The sequence below is a fragment of the Pleurodeles waltl genome, chromosome 5 (assembly GCF_031143425.1).
Source record: "Pleurodeles waltl isolate 20211129_DDA chromosome 5, aPleWal1.hap1.20221129, whole genome shotgun sequence".
Lineage (NCBI taxonomy): Eukaryota > Metazoa > Chordata > Amphibia > Caudata > Salamandridae > Pleurodeles > Pleurodeles waltl.
This window is the reverse complement of record NC_090444.1, coordinates 229,498,637-229,525,893: the sequence shown is the minus strand read 5'-3', so window position 1 is coordinate 229,525,893 and position 27,257 is coordinate 229,498,637. Positions and strand designations below refer to the sequence as shown.

General features: G+C 43.4%; 1 protein-coding gene across 2 annotated transcripts in view; it reads left to right on the top strand.

The window, feature by feature from the left end:
• TRERF1 (transcriptional regulating factor 1) overlaps window positions 1-27,257 on the top strand; it is a 675,896-nt gene that overhangs the window by 563,703 nt on the left and 84,936 nt on the right. For both annotated transcript variants that reach the window (XM_069233961.1, XM_069233962.1), the window contains exons 13-14: window positions 11,913-12,001; window positions 19,909-20,022. In XM_069233961.1, the coding sequence (XP_069090062.1) occupies window positions 11,913-12,001; window positions 19,909-20,022 (203 nt within the window). The remainder of the gene's footprint in view (window positions 1-11,912; window positions 12,002-19,908; window positions 20,023-27,257) is intronic.

Here is a 27,257-nt window from a genome sequence, read left to right as displayed (position 1 = left end):
GCCTCTGACCCCTGAACGGGGTGCCCACTGCCACTGACCCCAGGTCCCTGATTATCTTGTGGTGAGGTGTGGCCTGGGGTCCCTGTACAGGTGGGCACACTGCTGAGTGATGTGTCCTGGGGACAGAGGTGTGGGTACGCTGGGTGGATGCTGTGGTGTTGGATCCTGGTGGGGGGGGCTCTGTGGTGGTCTGTGAGTGTGCTTGGGTGACCTACTGTCCAGTGGTCCTTGATGGGCCAGGTAAGTCCTCCAGATCCTGAAGTTCAGAGTTACTGTCATCACTGGGGGCCTCTTCTGTTGGGGGACTGGTTTGTGGTGGCACTTCCTCTCCGCTGACATTGGCTGGGGTACCTGTGGGGACGTAAAAGATGTATTATACTTCATGTGTCAAACATTTGTACTTCCCTAGCATCCCCTCTATGGTTGGTGTCACCCTGCCAGCTTTTGCTTGTGTATGGTGATGTATTGTGGTTATGTTAATTTCCCTATGCTATGCATGCTTTAGTGATGGGTGTCCATGCAGGGCTGGGAAGGGTGTCCATGCATTGGTATGGCATGCCGGGCTTGGCATTGGAGTTAGTTAGATGTGAGGGTGCAGTGTGTGGGATGGAGTGGAGTGATGGGGGTGAGGGCGTGGGTGTGAGATGGCATCCAGTTATTGGGGGGGTGATAGGTAGTAAATATTGACTTACCAGTGTCCAGTCCTCCGGCAACTCCAGCGAGTCCCTCAGGATGCAGTATTGACAGTACTTGCTGTGAGTTGTGGGGATCCACTGACAGTCCTCTGTACTGCGAGCTGGTGTCTTGCTGCAATGGAACGTACCTTCCCCCGTAGGTCGTTCCTCCTCTTCCTGATATCATCCCTTGTTCTTGGATGCTGTCCCACAGCATTGACCCTGTCCACGATTCTCAGCCATCGCTCCATCTTCCTTGCAATGGAAATCTGCTGCACCTGTGCTCCAAAGAGCTGTGGCTCTACCCTAATAATTTCCTCCACCATAACCCTTAACTCCTCCTCAGTGAAACGGGGGTGCCTTTGTGGTGCCATGGGTGTTGTGATGTGTGTTGGTGTGGGTGTGTTGGGTAATGTTGTGGGGTGTGTGATCTCGAGTGCATGAGGGCTGTCTGGGTGTAAGTGGTGTGTGTGTCTAGTTGTCTCTGTACTCTTCTTCTCAGTCTCCTGGTGGCAATTGTTGTTTCTAAAGGGTTGTGTGTAATGTGGGGGGGGTGTTTTATAATGGTGTGGTATGTGTATGGGTGTCAGGTCTGTGTTTTTGGTATTGGCCAATGTGGTTTTGGTTTGTATGTGGGTGTCCATTCTGAGTGCGGCGGTATGTACCGCCAATGGTTTACGACCGTTGAATGTCCGCCGTGGTGATTCGTGGGTCATAATGTGGTGGGTGGTGTTTTGTTGGGGTAACGGTATAGGTTTTGGTATCGCCACTTTATCACTGACCTTTGGGCTGGCGGATTTGTGTATGTGGCTGTATTCTGTCGAATTGGTGTGTATGTGTGATAATATGGTGAACGGATATCCGGCACCCGGTGGTAAGTTGCCCGCCATCAGCGTGGTGGTAAGCAGGATTTACCGACAATGTCATAATGAGGGCCTATGTCTTCTCAGAATGAAACTGCTGATTAAAATATAAAAACAATGAGCGAAAAGCTGGCTGTGCTAAAAAATATTAAATTAAATAAAAATGTGTCTACATGTAAAAGGCACAGGCTGCAGGCCCAATGCTAAACTAAGGGTGTCCAACCCTGGCACTAAAGAGAACCCCCAAACCCTCTCATTGCAGGTACAGGAGTGTAGGGTCCATGACCTAAAACATAATAAAAATATTAATTAACTAACTTAAAAGCAAGCGTAATATTAAATATATACATTAACGCGATAAAATGTCCATCTTGACAAGCTGACCAGGCCAAAGCATAAGGCCAAATGAAAACAAGTCAATTTAAAGAAAAAGGTTCCAATTTAAAAACCCTCAGACTCCAGCATGAGGTCATCAAACACATCGGTGGAGAAGGAATCCAGGATAGACCCTACTTCGCAGATGATAAAACCACCAAAGCCTTGTTCAGAAGGTGGAAGGAGAACATGTGATCCATTGTCTCAGCCAAAGTCACAGCTGAGGGGGCAGCATTACGTGCTGTGACAGATGTTGGGGGACCGGGAGCCACTAGATCTTTAAGGGTGGCTCATAGAAGGTGTCACGTAGCAAAGATAATCTCATCACCTGGGATGCACCTGTGTGCCTGTGGTGTGATACTGTGACCTGTAAATACTTGGACAACTCTAGCAATAAACCTTCATCAAGAACAACATCAAATTAATGTCCATGGAAAGTACATGATACAAAGCAAGACACACTTCTAGTGCGCATCTGAAAGGGCACCATAAGCAGTGGAAGATAGCCTGCACACAGCAGAGAACCAGTGGGAATGACAATGGACAATTCTTGTGAATTTCTTCCAGTAGTGCTGCTTCAAAGTACTGCATCATGCATCCACAAGACAGTTGGGCTGTTGGAAGAGCCATCATTCGCATACTTGAGATGGGGCAGTCATTGCGCACTAAAATTGCAACAATTAGATACTGCCAATTAATACCAAAACAACTGGGAAACCCCTAAACTAATCAACAAAAGTGAGTGAATGGCTGAAGGTATAACTCCAAACACTGTCTGGAAGGTGCTGACAAATCTAGATCCTACAATCTTAAAAAGTGTACAATCCCTGCGATGTTAGATGCATTAAAAATTCAACTGACCATTTCACTGAATTGTATTGGAAAGTTTGTATTTAAAAGGAACTGTATCTCTGCAGATGACCTGACCTTGCCACTTGCAGGTCATTATGTTCAGGGCTGATGTGAGCACCACATGTTTTTGAAACAAAAGTGCTTTTAAACTGCTTAGCTTGTCAACATTTATTTACATTATAAGTAGCAATGTGAGGCCACAAATTTGCTACATTTATCTCCATCATGGGAGGGAAAGCATATTTACACAACAGTTCACTATTTGAGAAACAGAAATCACATAAGCAGCACCTGCTCTCATTCCAAAACAGCCTTGATCACTCAGCATCAAATATCTCCCATTCAAAAGTAACTGAAACACTCGCCACATCAAAGGGACAGAAATACCTATCAAGTAGCAAGCTGTGTTTGCCACAGATGCAAAAAGAGGGTAGGAGCACACTGCCTCACATCCCAGCATTGGAGTGGTACTGTGACCTGTGACTACTTGGGCAGCATACAAGTAACCCCAGATGATTTTCTCTGCTCTACTGATGAAGGACTAAACCAAGAAACATGTGTCTAGAGATAACAGCAGTACCTGCACCAACTTTGGTGAAAAAATACAGCAACTTGGAAGTAAGCATATTGCGTTTCCAGGATGCAATGGGGTGGTCTGCGCTAAGATGAGAGGCAGTGTGCTCCCTCCCCCTTGTGTTTAAAAGACTCCCTTGAGCCAATGAGCTGATGAGCTCACCTGGGATGCACCTGTGTGGCTGTGGAGTGGTACTGTAACCTGTAAATACTTGGGCAGCATACCAGCAACCCTATATAACTTTTCTCTGCTCTCTGCTACCTCTGCTGCCTATTGATGAAGGGCTAAACCCAAAAACACAGGTGTAGAGATAACAGCACTACATGCACCAACTTTAGTGAAAAACTCTGCAACTTTGAAGAACATTTTCTGCATTTACCAGAATGCAATGGGGTGGACTGTGCTGGGATAGGAGGCAGTGTGCTCCCTCCCCCATTGTTTAAAAGACTCCCTGGAGCCAATGAGCTCACCTGGGATGCACCTATGTGCCTGTGGAGTGGCACTGTGACCTGTAAATACTTGGGCAGCATAGCAGCAACCCAGGATACTCTTTCTCTGTTCTCTGCTACTTCTACTGTCCACTGATGAAGGGCTAAACCGAGAATCACTTGTCTATAGATAACAGCACTAGCTGCACGAACTTTGGTGAAAAACTTTAAACTTTGCCACAGAGGCATTGCATGTGCTGTTTTCAAATCATAGAATAGCTTACAGAAGTTTCACAATTGCTTCCGCTGAGAAAAACCTCCTTGATGCCATTCAAGCATTTGAAATCAAAGGGCAATTCTCACATCTCATTGATATAGCTATCGCCTAACTGCTCAAACCTGCCAACAGGAACGTGCTTCAAACACAAAATGAATTGAAATGTCGATATTGGCAATGAGATCACTCCATGTATTGACCACACTGGAAATGGAGTTTCAGCTACAGTAAAAGGCGACTTTTCTAATTTCTCAATGTTAAGCTTGATGTAACTAGCTTCCATTATCTATTGTTTACGTGTGAGGTTGAATGCAGCAAATAAATCCTTAGAGTTATTGTGATTCCAGGGCACGCAGCCACTTTTCAGAACTTGTAAAGTCCAACTCAGCTGCATAATGGACCTGTAGTGGCTCTGTCCATGGTGTTAAAATGACATGTTGTTTTGAATAATGTCAATATCAGAGGACACAATGTTGTTTAATGTGTAAATGTGAGTGGACAATGTCTTCATACCACTATCGACAATGGCTAAGGTTTTCTATAGGTTTTCCTTAAAAGTGTAGCAGCTTCCATTTTTCATTATATATTGCTAATAAGAATCTTTTAGAGCATGGTTTTCTGGAATCTAATAAGAAATTGTGCAAGTCAATGTCTTCAGAAAGGAGAGGAAGGTATTCTTTTACAGCTGTTAGTGTGGAGGACTGTATCTAATGTTGATGTAATTTACCCACACTGTATGTGGTGAAAATATCTGAGTGCTGTGTGATGACGTACAATAGCCACCCTTTGATACCCAAAAGTGATGAATAAGGGGTACCATTCTGAACCCAACCATTGAACTGTTCTTCTGTGACGTTCGCAACATTTTGCCAATTTTCAAACTTAGCAATAGGTGGAATACTGGGTACATTCACTTCTTTTACTTTTGCTAACCCAAGGCAAGTTGTTTGTTGGACAGTGTCATTTAGAAACATCATTTCTAATAGAATTAAACAAGCTCTAAGTAAAGCCTCTGTGCCTTGTATCTGCCTATAATTTGTTTTAAGGCAATTGACTTTTTCCAATATTAATAACTTTCTATGGCCAACTGGAAAACAAAGGACCCTGAATACATTAATTTAGTGTTGGTTAGCGGTATTTTGTTTGCTTTCGAGTTTGGTAATTTGAAATAATAAGACTTAGCATTTTAGCATTATGCCCAGGAAAATAAGCATATTTCTCTACATATGTTTTGGAACTCCCCACTGGTGGAGTTGGACAATGGTCCCATGTTGTTTAATTAAAAACTACTCTTCGAATATTGGCTCGATGTAAGTAATAGTGTCCATAATGATGATAACAGAACATTTCCCCATAATTTGAAGTATTCATATATACATCTTCACTTTCAAATAAAGTATAATATTCAAGCTCACCAAGCATAGAATCAACTGTTTTTACATCCCAGTCATAGACATTTTAAAGACATATGGAATTTGAATCATTTCAGGAGGACCAAATATATCAAATAGTACTTTATCCCAAACAATCCCATCAGGAACTCCTGCAGTGGAACCATGAGTCTGACAGATTTGAAAGTTCATGCTGACTCATTGCTGGGTTTCATGGATTCTAACACTTAGGGCCACATGTACGATTATTTGGAATTGCGGTTTCCTAATTGTGATTTCATGCAAATCGCAATTAGGCAATCGCAATTCCAAATGTAAGAAACTCCATTAAGTTCCTTTTGAGAAATAGACCTACATCATTACTATTATTACCTTTGGGAATCGCAAAAATCACAGGGATGGTAGCCTGTTGGTGTCAGCAGACCAATTTGAAATTGGTGCTACCTGCAATTGTTTTGTGACTGCATTCACGATCACAAAACAATCATACATACCATTTAGATTCGGTATTAGGAAGTGGCGTGTCCAGTTGCAAAACCAAAATTGCGATTTGGTGATAAGTTACCGAATCGCAGTTTGGGCTTTGTACATCCCAAGAAAAAAAGAATTCTAGTCGCAGACGGTCCGATTCTGTGAATCGGCCCATTTGGGACTAGAAAAATGTTTGTACATGCGCCCTTTATTCTTTAAATGAAATTAGGGTTAGCAATTATTGCCATTAGTCTTTAAATGAAAAAGGGTTAACAATTATTGCCCTACAAAAGCTATGGCTGAAGCTCGAACAGAAAAACAAACATTACGTCACCACTTAACAGATGTTTTTCATTGATTAGTTTGATTACAAGCAGTTCAAAATCCATTACCAGGAGAATATTTAAATCTGCCTAGTGCAGATGTATCATAGACAGACTTCTGTTTCAGTGTCAAAATGTAATTTTCAGGTTCCTAATACAGCACCTGCAGTTACCTCAGTTGTGTTGTTCCCTTCTTAGCACTTGCACTCCTAAGCGTTTTTCTGGAGATCCTCAGTATAGTGTGTAACTCAGTTTAGTTTACATTAGTTTACATTTTTTTTGCCTTCTAGCAGCTTTTCTAACCCCTAAGCAAAAGTAGACTTCATATTGTCTTTGTTAATGGGGGATTCAGTGTCTTGGTCATTACCCCTAGCATCACGGTCCCTTGTGGTATGATGTTGAACTATTTTAGGCTGAACTACAACTAATTTTGATAGGAGGTCGGTAGCTCAATCCAGATATATAGAGATATTGGAATTAAAGCAGGCCAAACTACTGTTTTATAAATGTCTTAGTGATGAATTGAAGTATTTAGTACCTTGAGTACCGAATAGATCTGCATATTATGATGAACTAATGGCTCTAATTTTAAAGGTGGATCATACATTGGCAGAACGCAAAGGTGAAATCAGGTGAGGTTAACTCAGGTATAGAGTTTTGGATCAACCACATTCAGATCCACCACCTGAGAAAGTGCAACATTATTTCCCAGAGTCCATGCATATTTGAACTATACATCAGCACCTGTCAAAGGAGAGAAACTAGTATCTCAATTTGTTAAAACTCTGTCCCAAACCCAAATGCAAGTGGCAAGGAAATGACCAAGCTCAGGGCAAATAGGGATCTCCCCTATGCACTCCTCTCCAGTCTCAGCCCTAGAAAAAGCAACACTAAATAAAGTGCATGTGAGTTGTAGCTTTGAAAGATCAGAGAGGGCATAACTGTTTATTAGCCTTAATTGATTCAGGAGCTACAGGACTTTTTAGTGATTAGAAATATGCTAAGAAGTCAGAGTTACTTTTACACAAAGAGGCAACATCTGAGCAGGTTAGAACTGTTGATGGTACAGTACTTTCTTCAGGACCAATCACATATAATATATCAGAATTAACAATGATCGATTTTGAGTCACTCCAATGTTTTGTTTTGATTAGTAGATGCTCCACAAAAGCAGTTCATTTTGGGTCTTTCTTGTACCATCTGATTTAAGTAAGAGAAAGAGAAAATGCAAGGTGGTCCTCTCTACAAAAAGTTCCCTTTTTTAATGCCACGTCTTGCAGTTTGTACTACAAAAAGCACCTCCTACCTTACAGTATTTTGTCATTGAAATCCTTTGCGAGTAAATCAACATTTTTGTAATAATATAAATTGTTGATATCCCTATATTTTCTGACTGTGAACAAAATCACATCCATCATTTTCAACTAGCATTATGCAAACGGAGAGAAAACAAGCTGTATGCTAAAGTTGAGAAATATTCATTTTGTTGCACCGCCATGGAGTTTTTAGGTTTTATACTCTCCCCACAAGGGCTTCAGATCAACATTAAAAAGTTTTAAAAATCAGGATTGTCCAGCACCACAGACAGTAATTGCTTCTTGTGGAATGCCAAATTCTATTGTAAGTTTATCCCTTCTTTTCCAAAATTTGAACTCCAATAACCAGTTTATCAAAATAACGGTTTTCTGACGATGGTCTGAAAAGGCCAACTAAGTGTTTCAGACTCGTGAAGAATGTTTAATGACAGTACCTATATTATGCCATCTGGATCCTCACAAACTATATGTTCTAGAAACTAAAGCTTCAGATGTCACTGTAAGAGCAATCCTGTCACAAAGTCATCTAGAGGCAGGTCAATTACATCCTCTGGTTATTTCAAGCAAATTAACATAAGCAGAAATAAATTAAACAATTTGAGATTAGGAGCTCATTGCTAGTAAATCGTTTTTGAAGAATGGAAACATTAACTTTTGGGGGCAAAATTTCCAGTCACAGTGCCTTTAGATGCTCAGGGGTGTGGAATTTAATAAAAATATCTGCTTGTCTTAAATCTACTTGTCCTGTAAACAAAATCTACTTGTCCCTTTGGTGCCATGTAGTGCGGTGACAAATTATGGCAAGAGTCTCATTATGTAAGAGCTCTGATAATAGCCCCTCTGATTATGCCAGGGCTACTACTATAATAGAGTTTGAATACTTGCAATCTCAATCCCCACAATAGCAATTTCTTTATTTGGCCACCTTTCCGCAGATCTACATGCTGGGGCTGGAGTAAGCAGTATGCAATAGTTCCACGGCTGGAATGCCATTGAGTCTGCAAACCTATTAACTTTCATGTTTTAAGGATTTTTCACCCGCTCTTCTCTAATTTTTTCCCATAATGAGAAAGGTTAGAAATGTACTCCTGACAGTGGCAGAAGTAGAAGTTCTTTAAGGGTTGGAAAAAAGTGGGTGAAGAGAAAGTGAACTTGTAAACGCTCAATAGATTTTCACATGAACAAATCTACACATGCATATTTGCTCGTGCTAAAATACAGTTCACAAATATTTTGTAGGAGTACGATCTCCTGATCTACTTCTGTAGGTAAATTCATGAAAGGTACTAATGCAAAGACATATACCATTGGTGCACTTTTGTGACTTTCTTTAAGAATTTGCTCCCTAATTAGGTCTGGCATTAACAAAGACGTTTTGTTTTTATTAAACTTCTATTTCTTTTTCTAGCTTTCGGCTGTCTTTAATGTGAGTGATTGCATTCTGCTCTTCCACATGGAGCATATTGGCACACAAAGTTTTGTTCAGTGCCAGGAACTATCCTTTGCAATCAGTATCGCAATGAAACTGGATGCGGTCCCCCTGCAAAGAACATGGAGGGGGACACCGCCCCCCTCCCCTCCATATGGGGCTGCAGGGCCTTCGTTAAGCCACTAGTAGCAATCTGTGCTTTTTGAGACCAAAAACGTATTTTGCTTTTTGCCAATGTTTGTAACAATGGTGAGCTATGTCAAAACAAAACACGCATTGACGAAACCAAAAGGCTCACAAAAATGTTAGATCTGTTGGCTTTGCCAGTGCTTGTTTAATATAATGCTACTCATAATCTCATTGAAAATGGTTACACTGATTATCCATTAGGAATATTTTTTTAGAAATACTAGCATGCATCAACACATTTTACTAAATGATGCTTCAAAGAAATAGCAACTAAAATTTTATCTTAGCAAAACCTTTTTTCCTACTTGCATTTTTTCTGATTTCATGCTTACAAGCTTCTGCAAAAATGTGCATTTAATCAGAGGGAATTCTGGGAGCATTACACTTTGCCTCATATTGTTACACTTTTCAAACATTTATGTATGCTCCTTTTTTTAACTGGAACCACAGTCAGTAGTGCAGTGTGACCATAAAATGTTATTTACAGCGCAAACCCTAATATTGAAGTCTTTTCATTTATGAACTATAAATACACATTTGAACAGCATTAACATATAGACACACATTACTTCACCCGCAGACAGTTCACTTCTCTATAAACTGGCAGCCAAAGGGTTTGTGCTGCAGGGTTTGGGCCTACTTGTCCTAAGGACAAAATAAACATGAAAACTTGTTGCTCTTGACTTCAAACCAAATGTCCCAGGTGTCAGGCGATAGGAATCCCTGGATGTTGAAATCTTAGAATTCTTAAGTCTGCTAAAGCATTTGTACACAAATTTAGATAGTCTTTGTTCTGTGCAGAGTATACTTTTGATATAACCTTCAGACTGGGATTTGAGAATGGAAAAGTAGTCACCTTACCAAGAAATCAGGTACTTGCTTCCTCCATAAACGTTGAGCCTTGTGTACCAGTGATTCCAAATGCCAAGATACTTGGATCACATACAAAAGACAGACATTCAAACTTCATAGATCAAATCAAGAAAAAAAACTCCGGAATTAATCAGAGGGTGTCAGAAGATATCCAAATATTATTTAAGGATAGTTTATTTTGGTTCAAGAAGAGACTGTACATACCTACTGTTGAACTACAACATGTTCTTCATGACTTCATGAAGCTCATGACTAACCTCTTGCTGGTTAATATTGTATCAGTAAAAGTAGGAAAGTGATTAAAAGCATTTGTGGTGGGAAAATGTACACAAAGGATGCACAACATTATGTAACTTCTAGTGAATTCTCTATAATAGCATAGAATCTGAGAATGAAACCAAATGCAATATTTATATCAACTACCTAAGTCACTGTATCCTTGACATATTATATCAATTGATTTGTGAATTGTTAGCTGACAATGGACTCACCATTGTTGTGATAGTAGTTGATTTATTCAACAACATGTCACATTTCATTCTGATCTAAAGAAATCCTTCAGCAGCAACAACTGGGGAATTGTTATTGATTGTAAATAGATTACCCACAGTAATAATTTCTGACAGAGGGTCACAGTTCATTTTTCACTATTATTGGTAGTAGTCTGTAATGCAGTAAGACCGGATGTTTGACTTTCATCTGCATGTCATCGATAGTCTGATGGACAAACTGAGCGAGTAAATCAAGATTTAGAGACCTATCTGTAATGCATTCTACAAGAGCAAACATCTTGAATACAACATCTTTGGTGGGAAGAGTTTTGTCATAAAACATTTTGTAATAACAATTCACTAAACAGGCTAGATTGTACTACTCATGCAGTTCTGAAAAATGTTTCTTTTATCCTCCACCAAACCAGTCATCAGGTTAAGCTATTAAGAAGCCTGGTAGTGATTTACTTGAACTTTGGGCTGCAAAGACTTCAGAATTAGACTCTGAAAACTTTCTGATTAAACGTAAACACTGGTTACATTTCTTTCTTTCCTTCTGGTTAAAACCTTAGAAACAACACTCCTCACGGAACCTTTTCTGCCTTCCAGATTTTACTAATTTTTGAAACCTCATGCTTGAAGGACATGTCGACAAACCTGACAGCCATTCCTCTGGCCAACTCAGCAGACTACTGCACAATCTGTCCTATCTCGAAGGCTGTTCTTCAACATTGCATTATCTTTCTTTTGTTTTCTGTGCGCTTTCAGGCACCTGCACTCAACAAAATATTCTTAGTAGGGGCTCACATGTCCCTGAATGGTTAATCTCATCGTCAGTACTTGCACAGAGCTGTGTATAAAGCTGTTTGAATCCAGTTCCAGATCTGCGCCCCTGCCAGGCAGAAGAAGATGCTTACATTAATAGTAGATTAAGGATGATTTATTAACTCACAAGCAGTGGTACACATGAAAATCAGAAATGCAGTGCTGGTAAGTAATGTTTCTTGAGACAGAAAGGTATAATATGTGATCTTATCACTAAGACTGTGATCTACTTTATGAAACCTTGAAAATAAAGTGAATTGGATGATATTGTTTAAGAAGTATCAAGAACACATCTAACATCAAGTGTATTTGGCTTTTCTTGGTGACTTAGGAACCTAGGACTAAGCCTGTACTCCAGGTTCCGAGGCCAGAGTACATAACAACGGTCAGTGAGCAAATCCAGGTTTGGTGGTTTATTGACAGAAACCTCAGAATGATAGGAAGCCTTTAGTCCTTCGGTTCCTTGCAATTAACAAGCTTATGAAACAAAACAAAACAAAAAATGTAAGGAAGGTAAAAAATGAACTTTGTTTAAAAAAGTAAAGCATTTATATTTTTCAGGCTCGGATAGGTGGACATCTCAAGAAAGGAAGCTGTTTAACAAATTGCTGGCAAGCAACAACAAAGATTTTTTCCAAGTTCAGAAAATGGTAAGATGATTTTTCCTTCCAAAAGTGCACAATGGTGAGACTGATATGTCTGATAATCTCCTCATGAAAAACCTGTAAGTAAGAAATGCTTCTAGTGATCACTTCCTTTCGAAGCATTCCAAATAAAAAATGAAGTCTTAACCACTTCTGTTTCTAAAGAATCACAATTGTAAATAGAATAGCCAGAAATAGGGCAATCCAATGGTGGACCAGTGATGTAAAATATCAGACTGGCTGAAAGGGTGACCTGTGAGGCTTCAGGGTGCCCTAGGAAATTTGAGACAATATAGAGAACTTTGAAAGGTCTCTATGGACTAAATTAAAAGCACATGGATGTAATCCTGAAATTGCTTACGGACCTTAAGAGGTGGGAATAATTGTTTGACCATTATTAACATAGAATTTGTATATAATGTGTACATGTATTCCTGATTCAGTTTATGTAAATAGGCAGCAGAGACAACCCCATGGCTGTGTGTTTTGTTATACTGAGAAGGGGTGACAAGAAGATAACAATAAAAAGCTTTTTTTTAAATTGCATAAATTATTGTATTGTTGGTCTCTGAAACTATTGTTATATGTAGCAATCTGACCGTTTATTGCTTGGTATATTTCACCAAACAAGAGATCTGCCCTTCAGAATGATTATTAATGCACTTTCATAGCTTAAATGTGTGGCAGAAGTTCCTCAAACTGGCCATATCTGCAACCAGAAACCACGATAGACAAAAGATGAAATTTCTGTCACTGGTTTTAGCTTTTTTAGCTGGTCACTGTCTAAACTTTAGATTAAAATATCTGATCTCTTATAGCCTTAAGGTCACATAGATTTGGTCAAATGGGTAAATGTTGAGGCCAGACTAATTGTAGAAAGAGTTTGTCAGGGCAATCAGACCACAACAAGCTGTTAAGGATGACTAATGAAGCTGCAACCAGTTTAATGGACAGAAAACATTGCTTATTTTAATTTTTTCTGTGCACACAGAACATTGGGATTCAGCAATGTGACTGGGGACATTAGAGACCAGAAAGAGATCACAATATATTTCTGATGGATACACCTACCTGTGGATTCCTCACCTAAAGAATTCTCCCCTCGCGCCAGCTTTGACGGAAATTTCTTCTAGCTCTGCACGTCGACGATGACCTCACAATTGCCCGACTCCACGCGACGCCGTATGACGTCGTCCAGGCTCGTCGACGTGCAGACGTCAGTTCCCTTTATTCCGTGCCTTCGAGTAACGGTTTTTCTTAGAGGCTAACAGGGAGCTACAGTTGCGCTTCTGTAGTTACTATGTCGCAGCCAAGAAAATCTGGCTTTAGACCTTGTAACCAGTGTTGGGGTCGGATGTCGTTCACTGACCCCCATGAAAATTGTTTATGGTGCCTTAGTTCCGACCATGAGGTCGAGTCATGCAGTCCCTGCCAGCGCATGAACCCTAAGGCACTTAAAGAGAGGGAGGCTAAATTATTCCTAGCCCGTTCCAAGAAGAAGAAGGAAAGGCGTCATCGTAGAGAGTCTTCTTCGAAATCTTCAAAGTCTCATCATTGCCACGGAGACTCTCGGCGTCGTCACAACTCTCAGCGCCGATCAAGTAGAGGCCGGTCCAGGTCCAGATCCAGATCTCCATCAGCTCGGCGCCGTCTGACGTGGGAATTTATCCCGACCATCACTCCTCCGCCTCCTACGACACCGGCTTCTCCGACTTCACCCTTGTCTGTGTTTGAAGTCGAGCCTCTTCAGGAACCAGGGGCTTCTCCGGAGCAGGAGATGTCTGGTCCATCATTGGCTTCTATGCCGGCGCCGACTCCGCAAGGATATCTGGCTTTCCCGGCGCCGGGTACGGATCCTGCTGCATTTTTAAATGCTATGTTTAATATCTTTTCCACCATGGCGCCTAGTGGAGGGCATGCGGGTCCCTCAGGCCCTTTGGCTTTTAACTTGGGTGCTCCGGCTCCTTACAAGCCGACAACCTTTATGCCATTTCTGCCATCTGGAGCCGCTGCAGCGCCGATGCCTTTGGCGTCGCCCAGGAGACCTGTGACGCCTACAATGTCTGCTAATCAGTCAGCTGTCAACAGGGCGGTAGCGAGGCGCTATCATGCGGCTCCAGGTGACCCGGACTTCCTCTCCAAACATCCAACTCCGGAGAGTTTGGTTGTTCAGGCATCGTGCTCCTCCCGGTCAGCCCCTGGTTCGTTCCCCGGGATCCCTGCGGACAGGGAGTCTAAGAAGATGGACCACGCAGCAAAGAAGGCCTTTTCTTCATGCTGTATGGCCTTGAAGTCGACCAATGCAACTTGCCTTTTGGGGCGTTACATTCATGCCCTTATGGAGGAGGCGAAAGGTCACCCTAACTTGCCACAAGAGGTGTTGCATCTGTTAACGGACGCTCAGGCGCCGACCTAGCTGATTCAGTCTGGGTTAGACACCTCGGACTCCGTGGCAAGGGCTATGGGTACATCCATAGTGTCGAGGCGTCAGGCTTCTCCTCGGATGTACAAGCAACTCTTCTGGACCTGCCTTTTGACGGGGAAAAACTCTTTGGGACAAAAGCAGATTCTGCTCTTGAGCGTTTCAAAGAGAGCAGAGCCACAGCGAGGTCGTTGGGACTTCAGACAGCCACTTCCTCTACCTTTAGGCCATATAGGAAGTTTAGGGGTTTTGGACGTGGCTCCTCCTTTCGTGGCAGGTTCCAGGCACCACAACAATCTGCAGGCTCCCTGCCTTACAGATCCTTCAGAGGCAGGGGCAGAGTACGTACAAGAGGAGCCACCCAGCAGCACTCTGCTTCTTCCTCTTCCTGAGGAGGGGTGCAGCAGGGAAAGCAGCCTTAGTCCTTCACCACTCCCTGTTCACATGTCTCCGGTAGGGGGGAGACTTGCCCAATTTCTTCCAATGTGGGAGTTTATAACATCAGACTCTTGGGTCATTGACATTGTGAAGAAGGGGTATGCTCTTCCCTTTCGGGAGTTCCCTCCTCTCTTCCCTCCCCGCCCATCCTTCTGTTCGGAAGACCATCTTCTGTTACTGCAACAGGAGGTGTTAATCCTATCAAAAGGCGCAGTGGAGTTGGTTCCAGAGCAGGAGAGGGGTCAGGGCTGTTATTCAAGATACTTCCTGATCCCCAAAAAGGATGGTCGGTTGAGACCACTTCTGGACTTGAGGATTTTGAATTGGTTCCTCAGGCAGGAAAAGTTCAAAATGCTGACCCTTTCACAGATTCTTTTGGCGTTGAACGAAGGAGATTGGATTGTGTCTGTCGATTTGCAGGATGCGTACATCCATATTCCGATCCTCAAATCGCACAGGAAGTATCTCAGATTTGTGGTGGGGACGCAGCATTATCAGTTTGCGGTCCTTCCGTTTGGTCTTACTTCAGCACCTCGAGTCTTCACAAAGGTGATGACGGTGGTCGCGGCAGAGCTCAGAAGAAGAGGGGTAGCGTTGTTTCCCTATCTGGACGATTGGTTGATCAAAGCCAAGACTCCAGGGCTCATGCGGCGTCACCTGCAGTCGACAACTCAGTTGTTGTTCAACCTGGATTTTTCAATCAATGTGCCCAAATCTCACCTGGAGCCCTCGCAACGCCTCCTGTTCACAGGGGCAGTACTGGACACAACATTGAATCAAGCCTTTCCTCCGCCCCAGCGGGTTCAGGGCATTCAGGCGTTGATTCCAATGTTTCTAAATGGAGCTTTGGTTCCAGTCCTTAAGGTCCTTCGTCTGCTCGGTCTGTTTGCTTCTTGCATACTGCTGGTCACTCATGCACGCTGGCACAGGAGGGCTCTTTAGTGGTGCGTTCGCAGGCAGTGGTTTCAGCACAAAGGGGATCTCGAGGATTCGATCACGATCTCCAGAGACACTGCGGTGGATCTTCAGTGGTGGGCTGCGGTCGGCAGCTTGTCGCAAGGAAGGCCGTTCTCGCTGCCTCTGCCAGTGGCCACAGTTGTAACGGATGCTTCCACTCTAGGGTGGGGAGCTCATCTTGGGGACCTGGAGGTCTTAGGCCTTTGGTCACCAGTGGAACAGAGGTTTCACATCAATCTGTTGGAATTGCGGGCAGTACGTCTAGCTCTCAAGGCCTTTCTCCCTTCCATTCGTGGTCAGTCAGTCCAGGTCCTGACGGACAACACTACCGCGATGTAGTATATAAACAAGTATGGAGGGGTGGGGTCGTACCTTCTTTGCAGAGAAGCTCTTCGACTCTGGTCCTGGCTTCAGGACCACAAGATTTGCTTGGTAGCAAATCATTTGGCCGGGGTTCTGAATGTACGTGCGGATGTTCTCAGTCGACGCAGTTCGGTCGACCACGAGTGGCGTCTTCGTCCGGATCTGGTTCTTTTCATCTTCCAGATGTGGGGGTGTCCGCAGATAGATCTGTTTGCTACTCAGGAGAACGCGCAGTGCCCGTTATTTTGCAGCCTTCAGTATCCGGTCAAGGAGCTTTGGGGGATGCGTTTCAGATGTCCTGGAAGGGTCAGTTGCTTTACGCGTTTCCTCCCATGCCCCTGATTCCTCGAGTTCTGAGGAAGATCCGCCAAGACTGGGCCCGGGTCATCTTGATAGCCCCGGATTGGCCGAGAAGGGTGTGGTACACAGACCTCCTCCAACTCTCTCTGTGCCCTCCGCTCCGTCTCCCTTACAGGGTGGACCTCCTCTCGCAGTCGCAGGGGCAGATTCTACACCCCCACCTCCAGAGTCTGCACCTTCATGCCTGGAGATTGAACGGGGCAATCTGAGTGCTTTTTCTCTCCCGCCGGAAGTGGTGGATGTTATTTTATCGCCCAGGCGACACTCCACCAAATCGATCTATGCAAGTCGGTGGGCTACATTTGTACGTTGCTGTGGAGAGAACCGATTTGATCCTCTAAAGGCTCACTTGTCTGATATACTATTATTTGCTCTTTCCTTGGCACAGAAGGGTTGTGCAGTTGCCACAGTTAAGGGCTATTTATCAGCACTGTCGGCTTTTCTGTGCCTCCCAGATCAACCTTCCTTGTTTAAATCTCCACTTGTTTCGAGGTTCGTTAAGGGTCTCACTAATAAGTTTCTGCCCACACCATTTGTTATGCCACAGTGGGATCTTAACTTGGTATTAACATTTCTAATGGGATCGCCATTTGAACCAATGCATTCTTGTGCTTTGTGTTTGCTGGTCTTTTAGACTGTATTTCTGGTAGCCATAACATCGGCCAGAAGAGTCAGTGAGCTTCAGGCTTTCCTCCTGAAGGTTGTTACACCCTTTCACTTGGGGCAGTCTATTACTCTCTCTTCCTTTTACCCTCCGCCTCATCCATCCAAGGAGGAAGAGAGGCTCCACCGACTGGATCCACGAAGAGTATTGAGCTTCTTTGTCGACAGGACGAGGGAGTTCAGGCAAGATGATCAGCTCTTCGTTGGATACGTGGGGAAGAGGAAAGGCAGAGCAGTCCACAAGAGAACGCTAACAAGGTGGGTCATCCTCTGTATCAAGCTTTGTTATTCCTTAGTGAAGAAAGAACCACCTGTGGGGCTTCGTGCTCATTCCACCAGAGCTAAGGCTGCCTCTTCGGCTTTAGCTAGGGGTGTTCCCGTGGTTGACATCTGCAAGGTGGCAACTTGGGCATCCCTCCATACTTTTGTCAAACATTATTGTTTGGATTCTGAGGTTAGGATGGATGGCCATTTTGCTTGCTCAGTGCTGCAGGATTTCTTGGTTTGACCATTCAGGCACCCACCTCCGGAGGTAGTACTGCTTTGGGACTCTATTCTTTAGGTGAGGAATCCACAGGTAGGTGTATCCATCAGAAGAATAAGTTACTTACCTTCGGTAACGCTTTTTCTGGTGGATACATTAACTACCTGTGGATTCCTCACGGTCCCACCCGCCTCCCCGTTGCCTGACTGGTCGTTCCACGAAATCCATGGGTGTGCACCATTGTATTGTATACATATGTATATATATATATACATATATATATATACCTGTTTTATGTATATAGTTATAGCATGTATATATGTATTTCTTTCTCTGCTTTTTTGATAATTCAAGTACATATGATTCAATTTGTCTAGCATATTTGGTGTCATATGGAACAATTATTACTGTTAGTTTCTTTTTATTTTTATTGTAATAAATGTTGCGTTTTCACTTAATTTCATGTGATTATGTTCTCTTCAAGGTCAATGTTCACCTGTTCACCTCTAAGGCACGTACAAAATGGTGATAACTGATGTCTGCACGTCGACGAGGGCTTCTTATTGCCTGGATGACGTCATACGGCGTCGCGTGGAGTCGGGCAATTGTGACGTCATCGTCGACGTGCAGAGCTAGAAGAAATTTCCGTCGAAGCTGGCGCGAGGGGAGAATTCTTTAGGTGAGGAATCCACAGGTAGTTAATGTATCCACCAGAAAAAGCGTTCCCAAAGGTAAGTAACTTATTCGTTTAGATGGCAGGAAAAGGCAAGAGAGAGAGGGTAAAAAAGCACTATATTGTGTAAGTGGAGAACGTAGCGAATTGAGGAAGTGAACAAAGGAAAGGAAAAGCAGAAGCTATAGAAGAGACTCTACCCAATTTAGAGTTTGACAGATGGGATATTCTGTTGAAACGTGGAAAAAATCCCATCCGCCGTATTACAAGTGTTATAGGCTATAATGCACTTATAATACAGCAGACAGGACAAGTTTGGTACAAAGTGTCTGATCTGCCAAACTCTAAATAAGGGCCTCTATTACACTGTGGCCTATTGCAAGTAGTTCACGACCTATACCCAGACCAAGAAATATAGTCAGTGGGATCAACAAAGAAAGCAAAAAGGTTGTAAGCATTTATCAATGCCATTTGAACTGATTTTCATCCATGAGTCTTTGATATAACACGTTTGTGCCTTTAAAACTAAATTGAATATTGTTTTATTTCTCCTTTATCTTCTCATGTTCACTTACTCAGTTGATTTTACATGATATCTTTTTACCGCCTTTTGCCTTTTCTGCATAGTTGCCACTTATTTGCAGATACTTTGTGGCAGGTATAATTGGATGCTATGTTGTATTCCTTAAGCTAATATACTTCTCTTAAATTCAGTGTAATTCTTTCTGAAGCTATTAGGTCAGGGGCATAAAGCAGGCCCCTGCAGCACAGGGATTGGGAGACACCCTTCCGGGGGGACCGATTCACCCCAAGGCCTATGAACGTCTGTGAGAAATGGTAATGTCAGGGGCCCTCACCACATTCTGCAGGGAGTCTCATCATTTTGGAAAACGCCACTGTATTATGTAAGTCGCACACTGCAGCTACTTACATTAGGTGCAGCAACACAACATCGACTTGTCCTGTTTTTGTATATATCAGTACATTTACAGGGACACTCGATTTACACTTTCTCTCTCTCTCACTTACACACACAAACATACGCACACACGCTCAGTGTACCCCTGTGTGCTTTCTAGCCTGCCCTTCCATATACAGTAGTGGTGTGGAATATCAGTTTATGCTTTTACTTCATACAGTAGGAAACAAGACAATACATTGAAAAAAACAGAGGAGAGGACCTATAATGCTTATTGGGTGTAGCGGTTCAAGGGCAGTTTGCAAGTGTGCAACCTTTAGACCAGAAATGCTATACCTACTGGTACTTAGCAGTCAAATCCATCTCTAGTGGCACAGGGAAATGGATTCATGCCACCGTTTTGATTCCGAGAGGCCATCAAACAGTCTCCAAATGGTGTTGTCTTTGGATCACCCCTGAGTTCCACTGGAAACGGTTGTCCCATGTAGTTTTTTGTTGTAGCCATTTAAGTATTATTTAGATTTGCATTGATGCTTGATCCTAATTGTTCTTTTTTTTTGTTTTTTTTTTACCTGTAATTTGTGTTAACACTTACTGTTACCTTCTCCCATGTCTTTATCAATGTTTGCTACAGGTTAATTCTAAGACATTAGCACAATGTGTAGAATACTATTATACCTGGAAGAAAATTCTGCGATTTGGGCGCAAACATCGAACACGTCTCACAGACATAGCAGTGGATTGCATGGTGAGCTGCAGCTAATATGGTGTTTTCAGATGACTAAATGCAATCTTAATGAATGGGATGGGTGTACTCTATTTTCCTGGATGATTTATACTGTATTGGAAGCAAATATGTACATGACAGTGGTAAATCTAATGTCATTCACGGGCAATTAGTAATCTATCTACATTGATTTAGCTATAAGAAAATCTTTGTTATTTTCCACTTCGTAGAAAGAAACCCCTTTTATAATGGCCTGGTTCATCAGTGCACCTGAGCATTACACTGCACACTCAACACTAAATGTTCTAAGTCAGAAACTGCACATTCAAAATCAAATGTTTGGGTCATAAACTTCAAAGATACCAACTCATCTGTAGTGGAATATACGATTTCTGCAAAGTTAATGAACCTTGAAAAGGAACTGGATTTTACCAAAATGATAGATGATTATAACTCAACCTTGACTAGAGTAGCAGGCAGACTAATGCCACTTACTTGGAAACAACAGAACAACAACAATTGCTCACACTGGTTGCCAAAGAATTACATGAAGAGAAGAGATTCTCAAGAACACAAGAGATTGTGGTAAAAAAAAACATCTGTGAGAAACTGGGTTGTTGGTTGATGGGGGTGTAAGCCTTGGTCAACAACAGTCACAATCTGTTGCAGGGTGAACCACATAAAGTCAACAACAGTCACAATCTGTTGCAGGATGAACCACATAAAGTCACTAATTTAACCAGTGCTTAACCAGGGATAGCTTGGCACAAAAAGTAGTGAGGCTAAACTTAGAGGCAATGTGTTAAGTATTTATTCAGTACACAAGCAGCAACACAATAAAAACACATCACAATAAAAATCCCAAACCAATTGAGAAAAATAGAGAACATTTTACTAATTTATGTGACATCGAAACCATCAAAATCCAATCAGTAGAACCAGAGATATGAATTTTAAAGTTCAAAATAGAAAGTCCTCAGTTTCAGAAAATGGCCATCTAGGCACCTTTAACACCACCACCACCAAGGGTCCCGGAGTGGATGGAGACCACTTTGGGGTTCAGGTCTCACTGAGGCTGGGTCCATGGGTGGGTTCCAGATGGTGGTAGTCTGTAATGTTCCTGTGGCTCTGAACAGGCGGCCTGCTAAACTAGCCCGTGGAGCCACTTCTGAAGTCCTGGGTACAGGTGAAGGTGCAAGGGTCCACAGCAGAGCTGGCCTCTGAAGGTTCAAGCCAGGCAGCGCAGCAGTCCTTCCAGGTACAGCAGCAGTCTGGCAGAATGCACAGCAGGCAGTCCTCTGAGAGTCATTCCACAGGTGTAGTAGTGAACTAAAGAGTGGGTCTAAGAGCCCTAGTTGTATTCCCTGGTACCCTGCTCCTAGAAGTTAGGAGAAGTTTCCAGAAGGGTTTTTTGAAATTTTTGAGTTTCCTGTCTCCCCTGCCCTGGCTCCTAGCTAGCAGCACTGACAATACATTGTTGTTAAGCCTACCGTGTGGTGGCAGAGTCTAGCCTATTCAGGTACAAGTGGGGCTGTGCTTCGCTCCGACCCCCCTCTCCCATCAATTCACTTAGTGGCCCATTCAGGCTCTGCTAATCCTACTATTGTGTGACTGCCTGTAGTGAATTCACAAAGTCTCAACTGTCAGTTACACCCAGTCATGTGACCCAAGACAGGCTGCAGGCAGAGCGGGCTAAGGGCAGGAAAATGCCAACTTTCTAAAAGTGGCATTTAAAAGCTTGTAATATTAAATCCGACTGAACCATTAAAGAGGGTTTATAAGGCAAGTTCATAGATACCAAACATGAGATATCTACCACCTCTGGTTTAGGAACTGCAGCATATTAAATATAATAAGGAACCCCCAATGTTAACCTATGGGAGGGGTAGGCCTCACAGTAGTGAAAAACTAATTTGGGAGTTTTTCACAACTTGGACATGTCCTACCTTTTAATTACACAGTACCCTGACCTATGGGATACCTTGGGCTTACATTAGAGGTGACTTGTATGTAATAAAAGGGGAGTTCAAGGCTTGGCAAGGGATTTTAAATGCCACGTCGACATGGGAGTGGGACACCCTTCAGGCTGCAATAGCAGGCCTGCAACATGTTTTAAAATGCTACTTAAGTGGGTGGCACAATAAGTGGTGCAGGCTTACTGGTAGAATTTAATTTACAGGCCCTGGGTACATGGTATACCACTCTACAGGGGACTTACATGTAAATTAAATATACCAATCAGGTATATGCCTGTCAAACCATGTTTTAGGGAGAGAACACAAGCACTTTAGCTTAGCACAGGTTAACAGTGGTAAAGTGCACAGAATCCTAAAGCCAACAAACAAAAATCTAGCATAAAGTAGGAGGAGGAAGGCAAAAGGTTTGGAGTGACCCTGCAGAGAGGGTAATTTCCAACACCATCTGTAACAAACCATAAAAAAACTATGATTCAAATGCAAAAAAAAAATATTAGAGGTCAAGACATCCTTCAAGTCATAGATCAAATTCCTAAAAGCAACCCACAAAAATGTTTCCAATATCGTCAATAAACTACAAACCCATGTCTCCCCAACATTTCTTTGCACCTCTATGCTGATGACACTCAGCTCTGCTTGAAATTCGCCTCACCAGATTCCATTGTTGACCTGGCTAACACCCTTAAGGTTTTCCTATCCCGGAAATCAAATCAGCACCTCAAACTGAATCCTCTGAAGACTCAGGGACAGATTTAATTGTTGGCGGTCTGAGTGTTCTCCTTTGGCCTGGCAGAGTATTTAACGTCCACCATAACAGAGCCTGCACCAAACTGTTTTTTTTTTTTTATTTTCAAACAGAAAATCCAGAAGCAAGAGAAAGTAAAAAAGAAAATGCTCTTCTCGCCGTTGGAGTCTTTTCGAGGGGAGCGTTTAGCAGTTTTCACTGCTCCTTAACCCCAGGGTTATCCTGTCAATGGTGGGCAGTGAAAACTGACCACTGTTTCCGCCCTTCTACATTAGGTTGGCAGAATTAGAGGTCTTCCTTTGGCGGCCTTTACTCTGCAGGGCCATCAGAGAGGATAATCACTGTGGCGATGGAGTAGTCTCCGCTGTGATTATACCTGAGGTGCACCCATATCTAAGTTTGGCAGGCGACCACAGGCCTGGTGGTATGGATACTCCATTGCAGCAGAGTATCCATTCCATCAAGATATCTATCGGGCCCATAGTTCCTCTTCGTCACTCCCAATGTGGCGGTCTGACAGCCACATTATAACCGTGGCGGAAGCACCACGGTCCAACCGGTGCCCGCAGTCTTAATCTGCCAGGGCAGCTCCGCAAGCAGCGCTGCCCAGGGGATTATAGCTCCTGTGTCCGCCAGCTTTTGCATGATGGTTCCACCGCCATGCAAAAGCTGGCAGAGACGGGGTGCTGGGGCCCCATGGGGGCCCCTGCAATGCCCATGCACTTGGTATGGCCAGTGCAGGGGCCCCCATGGGCTGCCCGTTGTGCTTTTCACTGCCTGAATTACAGGCAGTGAAAAGCGCGACGGGTGCTGTCACACCCGATGCACTGCAACATTGCCACTGGCTCAATTATGAGCCGGCGGCAATGATGTGGGTAGTTTCCCGCTGGGCCAGTGGGAAACTCATAATAGGGCCAGCGGGCGGAATACCGAACTGGTGGCCTTCCGACCCGAGTTTGGCGGTTGGCCTATGCTGCCCGCCAAACTCGTAATGAGGCTCTAAATCCTTGACCTAAACACGCATTTAAAATCTCAGTATGCGTGCCCACAGCAAAATACTAGCTAAAGAAGACCTTACCAAATTAAAGTCCTACAAGGAACAAAAACCCCTTAGACCAATAGATGACTTCAAAACTGTTAAGCGATTGCTGTCCTCTCTCAAGCTGACTAAGGGATTGATTTAGAACTCAGCGGGCTGGTCACTCAGTCACAACGGTGATGAATATCCTGTCCGTCGAATTCCAAATCCCATAGGACATAATGGGATTTAGATTTCGGCAGGCGGGATATCCATCACCATTGTGACACAGTAACCCCTCCTCTGAGTTTTAAATCCGAATTACCCCTATTGGGACTTCCAAGGTAGAGCTCAGAATCCTGCGCTTCCAAGACCACTAATAAATAGATATATTTGCTTGATAATGTTTTGAGAACTTTAATGTTGAAAACCTCATTAGAGTTTAGCGTAAGAAGATCATTATGTCTACAGTTTAATTTAAGAGACATATGTAAATTCTATAGACTTCTTAGCCAGGTGTTTCCCAAAATGTGGGTGACGGGACAATTTTTGGTGAGTAACAAAAGTCCAAGCAGTAAATAAAGATTAATTTAAATTCTGTATTTTTCTTGTCACATTTGCTGCAGTTCAAAGACAGAGGTCCAGTGTCAGGCTATGTCTTTTGACAAATTATTGCTTATTTTCTGACAAAGGGATTTGTGTTTTTTTTAACTCCTTTAATATTTGCATTTAGAGAAAGAAAATTCCAAGTGAAATATGTGACAATCTTGCTGCGCTACAGGGAGTGTGAAAGGAAATGCTGTAGGATGTGTTTTGTAAGACACATCAAAATGTAAATATCTGTATATGAACTGTACACATGCAGGAGTTGGGAAAGCAAACATGGAGCACATTTCTTTGTAATTCTGAAGTATGAAGGAAAAAGCTTTTGATAGGATCGAAATAAAGCAAGACACTTAACTTGATGATACACAAATGATAAATATTCACTGAAACCAAATTTCCACACATTGTAGTTGTATCCGTAAAACTATGGCCCTCATTCTGACCTTGGCGGTCGGCGGAGAGGCGGCGGTCGGACCGCGAACAGACCGGCGGTATTAAAAATGGCATTCTGACCGCGGCGTCACCGCCGCGACCGACCGCCACTTCCCCACTCCGACAGCCACGGCGGTCATGACCGACGGGCTGGAGTCTGCGCACTCCGGTCCGGCGGTCGACCCAAGACCGCCAACGCTATCATGACCCTGCTTACCGCCGCGGTTTCTTGCGTTCGGGAACCGCCATGCGAACCATGGCGGTAGGCACTATCGGGGCCAGGGAATTCCTTCCCTGGCACTGATAGGGGTCTCCCCCACCCCCCACTGCCCCCCCGAGTCCTCCCCCCACACCCTCCACCCCCCTGCCACCCCCCAGAGGTGGTACGAACCCCCTCCCCACCCCGACATGCACATACATGCACCCCGACATGCACACACCCCCAACATGCACATATACACACCCCCTACACACACACATACACAACGGGGACACATACCCGCACACATACATGCCGACATGCGCACCCGCCGAACTACACACATTGCCCATAGGCACAGCAGCACTCCCCGCCCGCATGCACGCACTCACACACCCCCTCTACACACTCCCACGCACACCCCCATGCACGCACACATCACACAACACCCCCCCACCCCCTCCCCTCACGGACGATCAACTTACCTTGTGCGTTGGTCCTCCGGGAGGTGACGGGAGCCATAGGGACGTGACCGCCAACAGAAGACCGCCAACAGAAGACCGCCACACAGAAATGTGGGTCGTAATTCTGGGGGCGGTGTTCTGCTGGCGTGGCGGTGGAGGTTGACCAGTCTCCACTTTCCCGCCGACCGCCAGTGTGGCTGCTGGCGGTATTCCGGCGGAACGCTCCCAGCGGTCGGAATACGCGCAGCGGCATACCGCCGCGGTCGGCGGTCTTTAGCGCGGCGGTAACTCGGCGGTCTTGCGAAAAGACCGCCAAGGTCAGAATGAGGGCCTATGTCTTTGCAAATGTAGTTGCTATTTCAATTGAAAATGTGCAGTATGTAAATGACAGTGCACTACCACACAATGCCTTTAGTTACGTAAAAAAAAATATCGCCTGCCTCATGCCCATTGAAGCTAGGTGGGTTGCAAAAAATTTTCATTCTAAGCATTGGGTCGTGGTTCTAAAGAATGGGAAGCACTGGTTAAGTCTATTTTTTCACTCCCTCTTCTGAACTCCTTTCCTGAGGTCACTTCAAAGATTGACCATTGTGGGAAGAAAATACTATTCATATATATCTTCACTATTTCATACAGGTTTTACTGTGATTTTGTATATTCATCCGATGCTCTGTGTGACTTCCTACTAGTCCAATGGATCTGGTTTGCGCTATACAAAATTACAAATAAAATAATAAAATGTAGGACAAAACAGAATTTGCAACAGGGAAATAATTTTCTCGCGGTACTGGCTGTAAGTAACCTTCCAGGTGAGTCTGTCAATGTTAGATCAGATTTTTATTGGAGGGATGGGTTTTCAGCTCCTTTCTGATGTGGAGGACAAATGAGTGAATCATAGTTATAGTTGGATATTATGCAAGATCCTGTTGATATATCTTGAAAAGTCTTGTTTTTTGGTCATCCCCGTTTAGCCCCTTTACTGTCTGACGATATTAAGATTTGATTTGCCCATCTGACCTCAGAGATATTTTTTTTTTGTTCAGACAGATTAGGTCGCATGCTGGAGGTTAACTCCAATTTGTTGATGAAAGTGGAATGCCTGGGAAAGGGAGCAAATTAACTTTTTTCAGTTTGGGAGTCATTTATCTTTTCATTTTTCATCTCTTGATGACTGGATGTTACATGTATGACACTTTTTAGAGGGATTAAGTGAGACTGCTAAAGACATATTACTCTGTTCAACTAGAGTTTCTATAAGTATACTATTTCTGTCTGCACATTGCCAATTCCTATGAGTTTCTTCCTGTTGCACCTGGGTGACATCCTCAGGCCTTTAATATAGGTGGTTGTGTAATTGGTTCTTCACAGTTACTCCACAGGGAGCCCATCAGAGCATACAGCATACTTGGTTGAATAATGGCGTTTCCTATGTGTTGGTGCTTCGCTGCTCTTGTGTGGACTCTAGAGTTATACAGTAGTTGATCCAATATTGCACCTACCAAGAGTAGGTTTCCTCATCTCTCTTCCTATGCACATATTGAATGTGATTTAAACTGTATCATACTCATTAATTCATATGGTGGGCATCATCGTGCATGCAGAAATGCTCCTTTTCTCAGACACCCATGCAATGCTATGCACCTGCTGCAACATATTTTGAGCAGTCGCCGTCATACAAGCATGGCACCAGAACTCCTTTTTGCTTTAAGCTTAGATGTAGAGACAAAGCATAAATAAGGGCATAACTCTAATCTTCACACAAAACATCAAACACTACCTATCTGATAGAAACTTCTAGATGCAGATTCCTTACCTT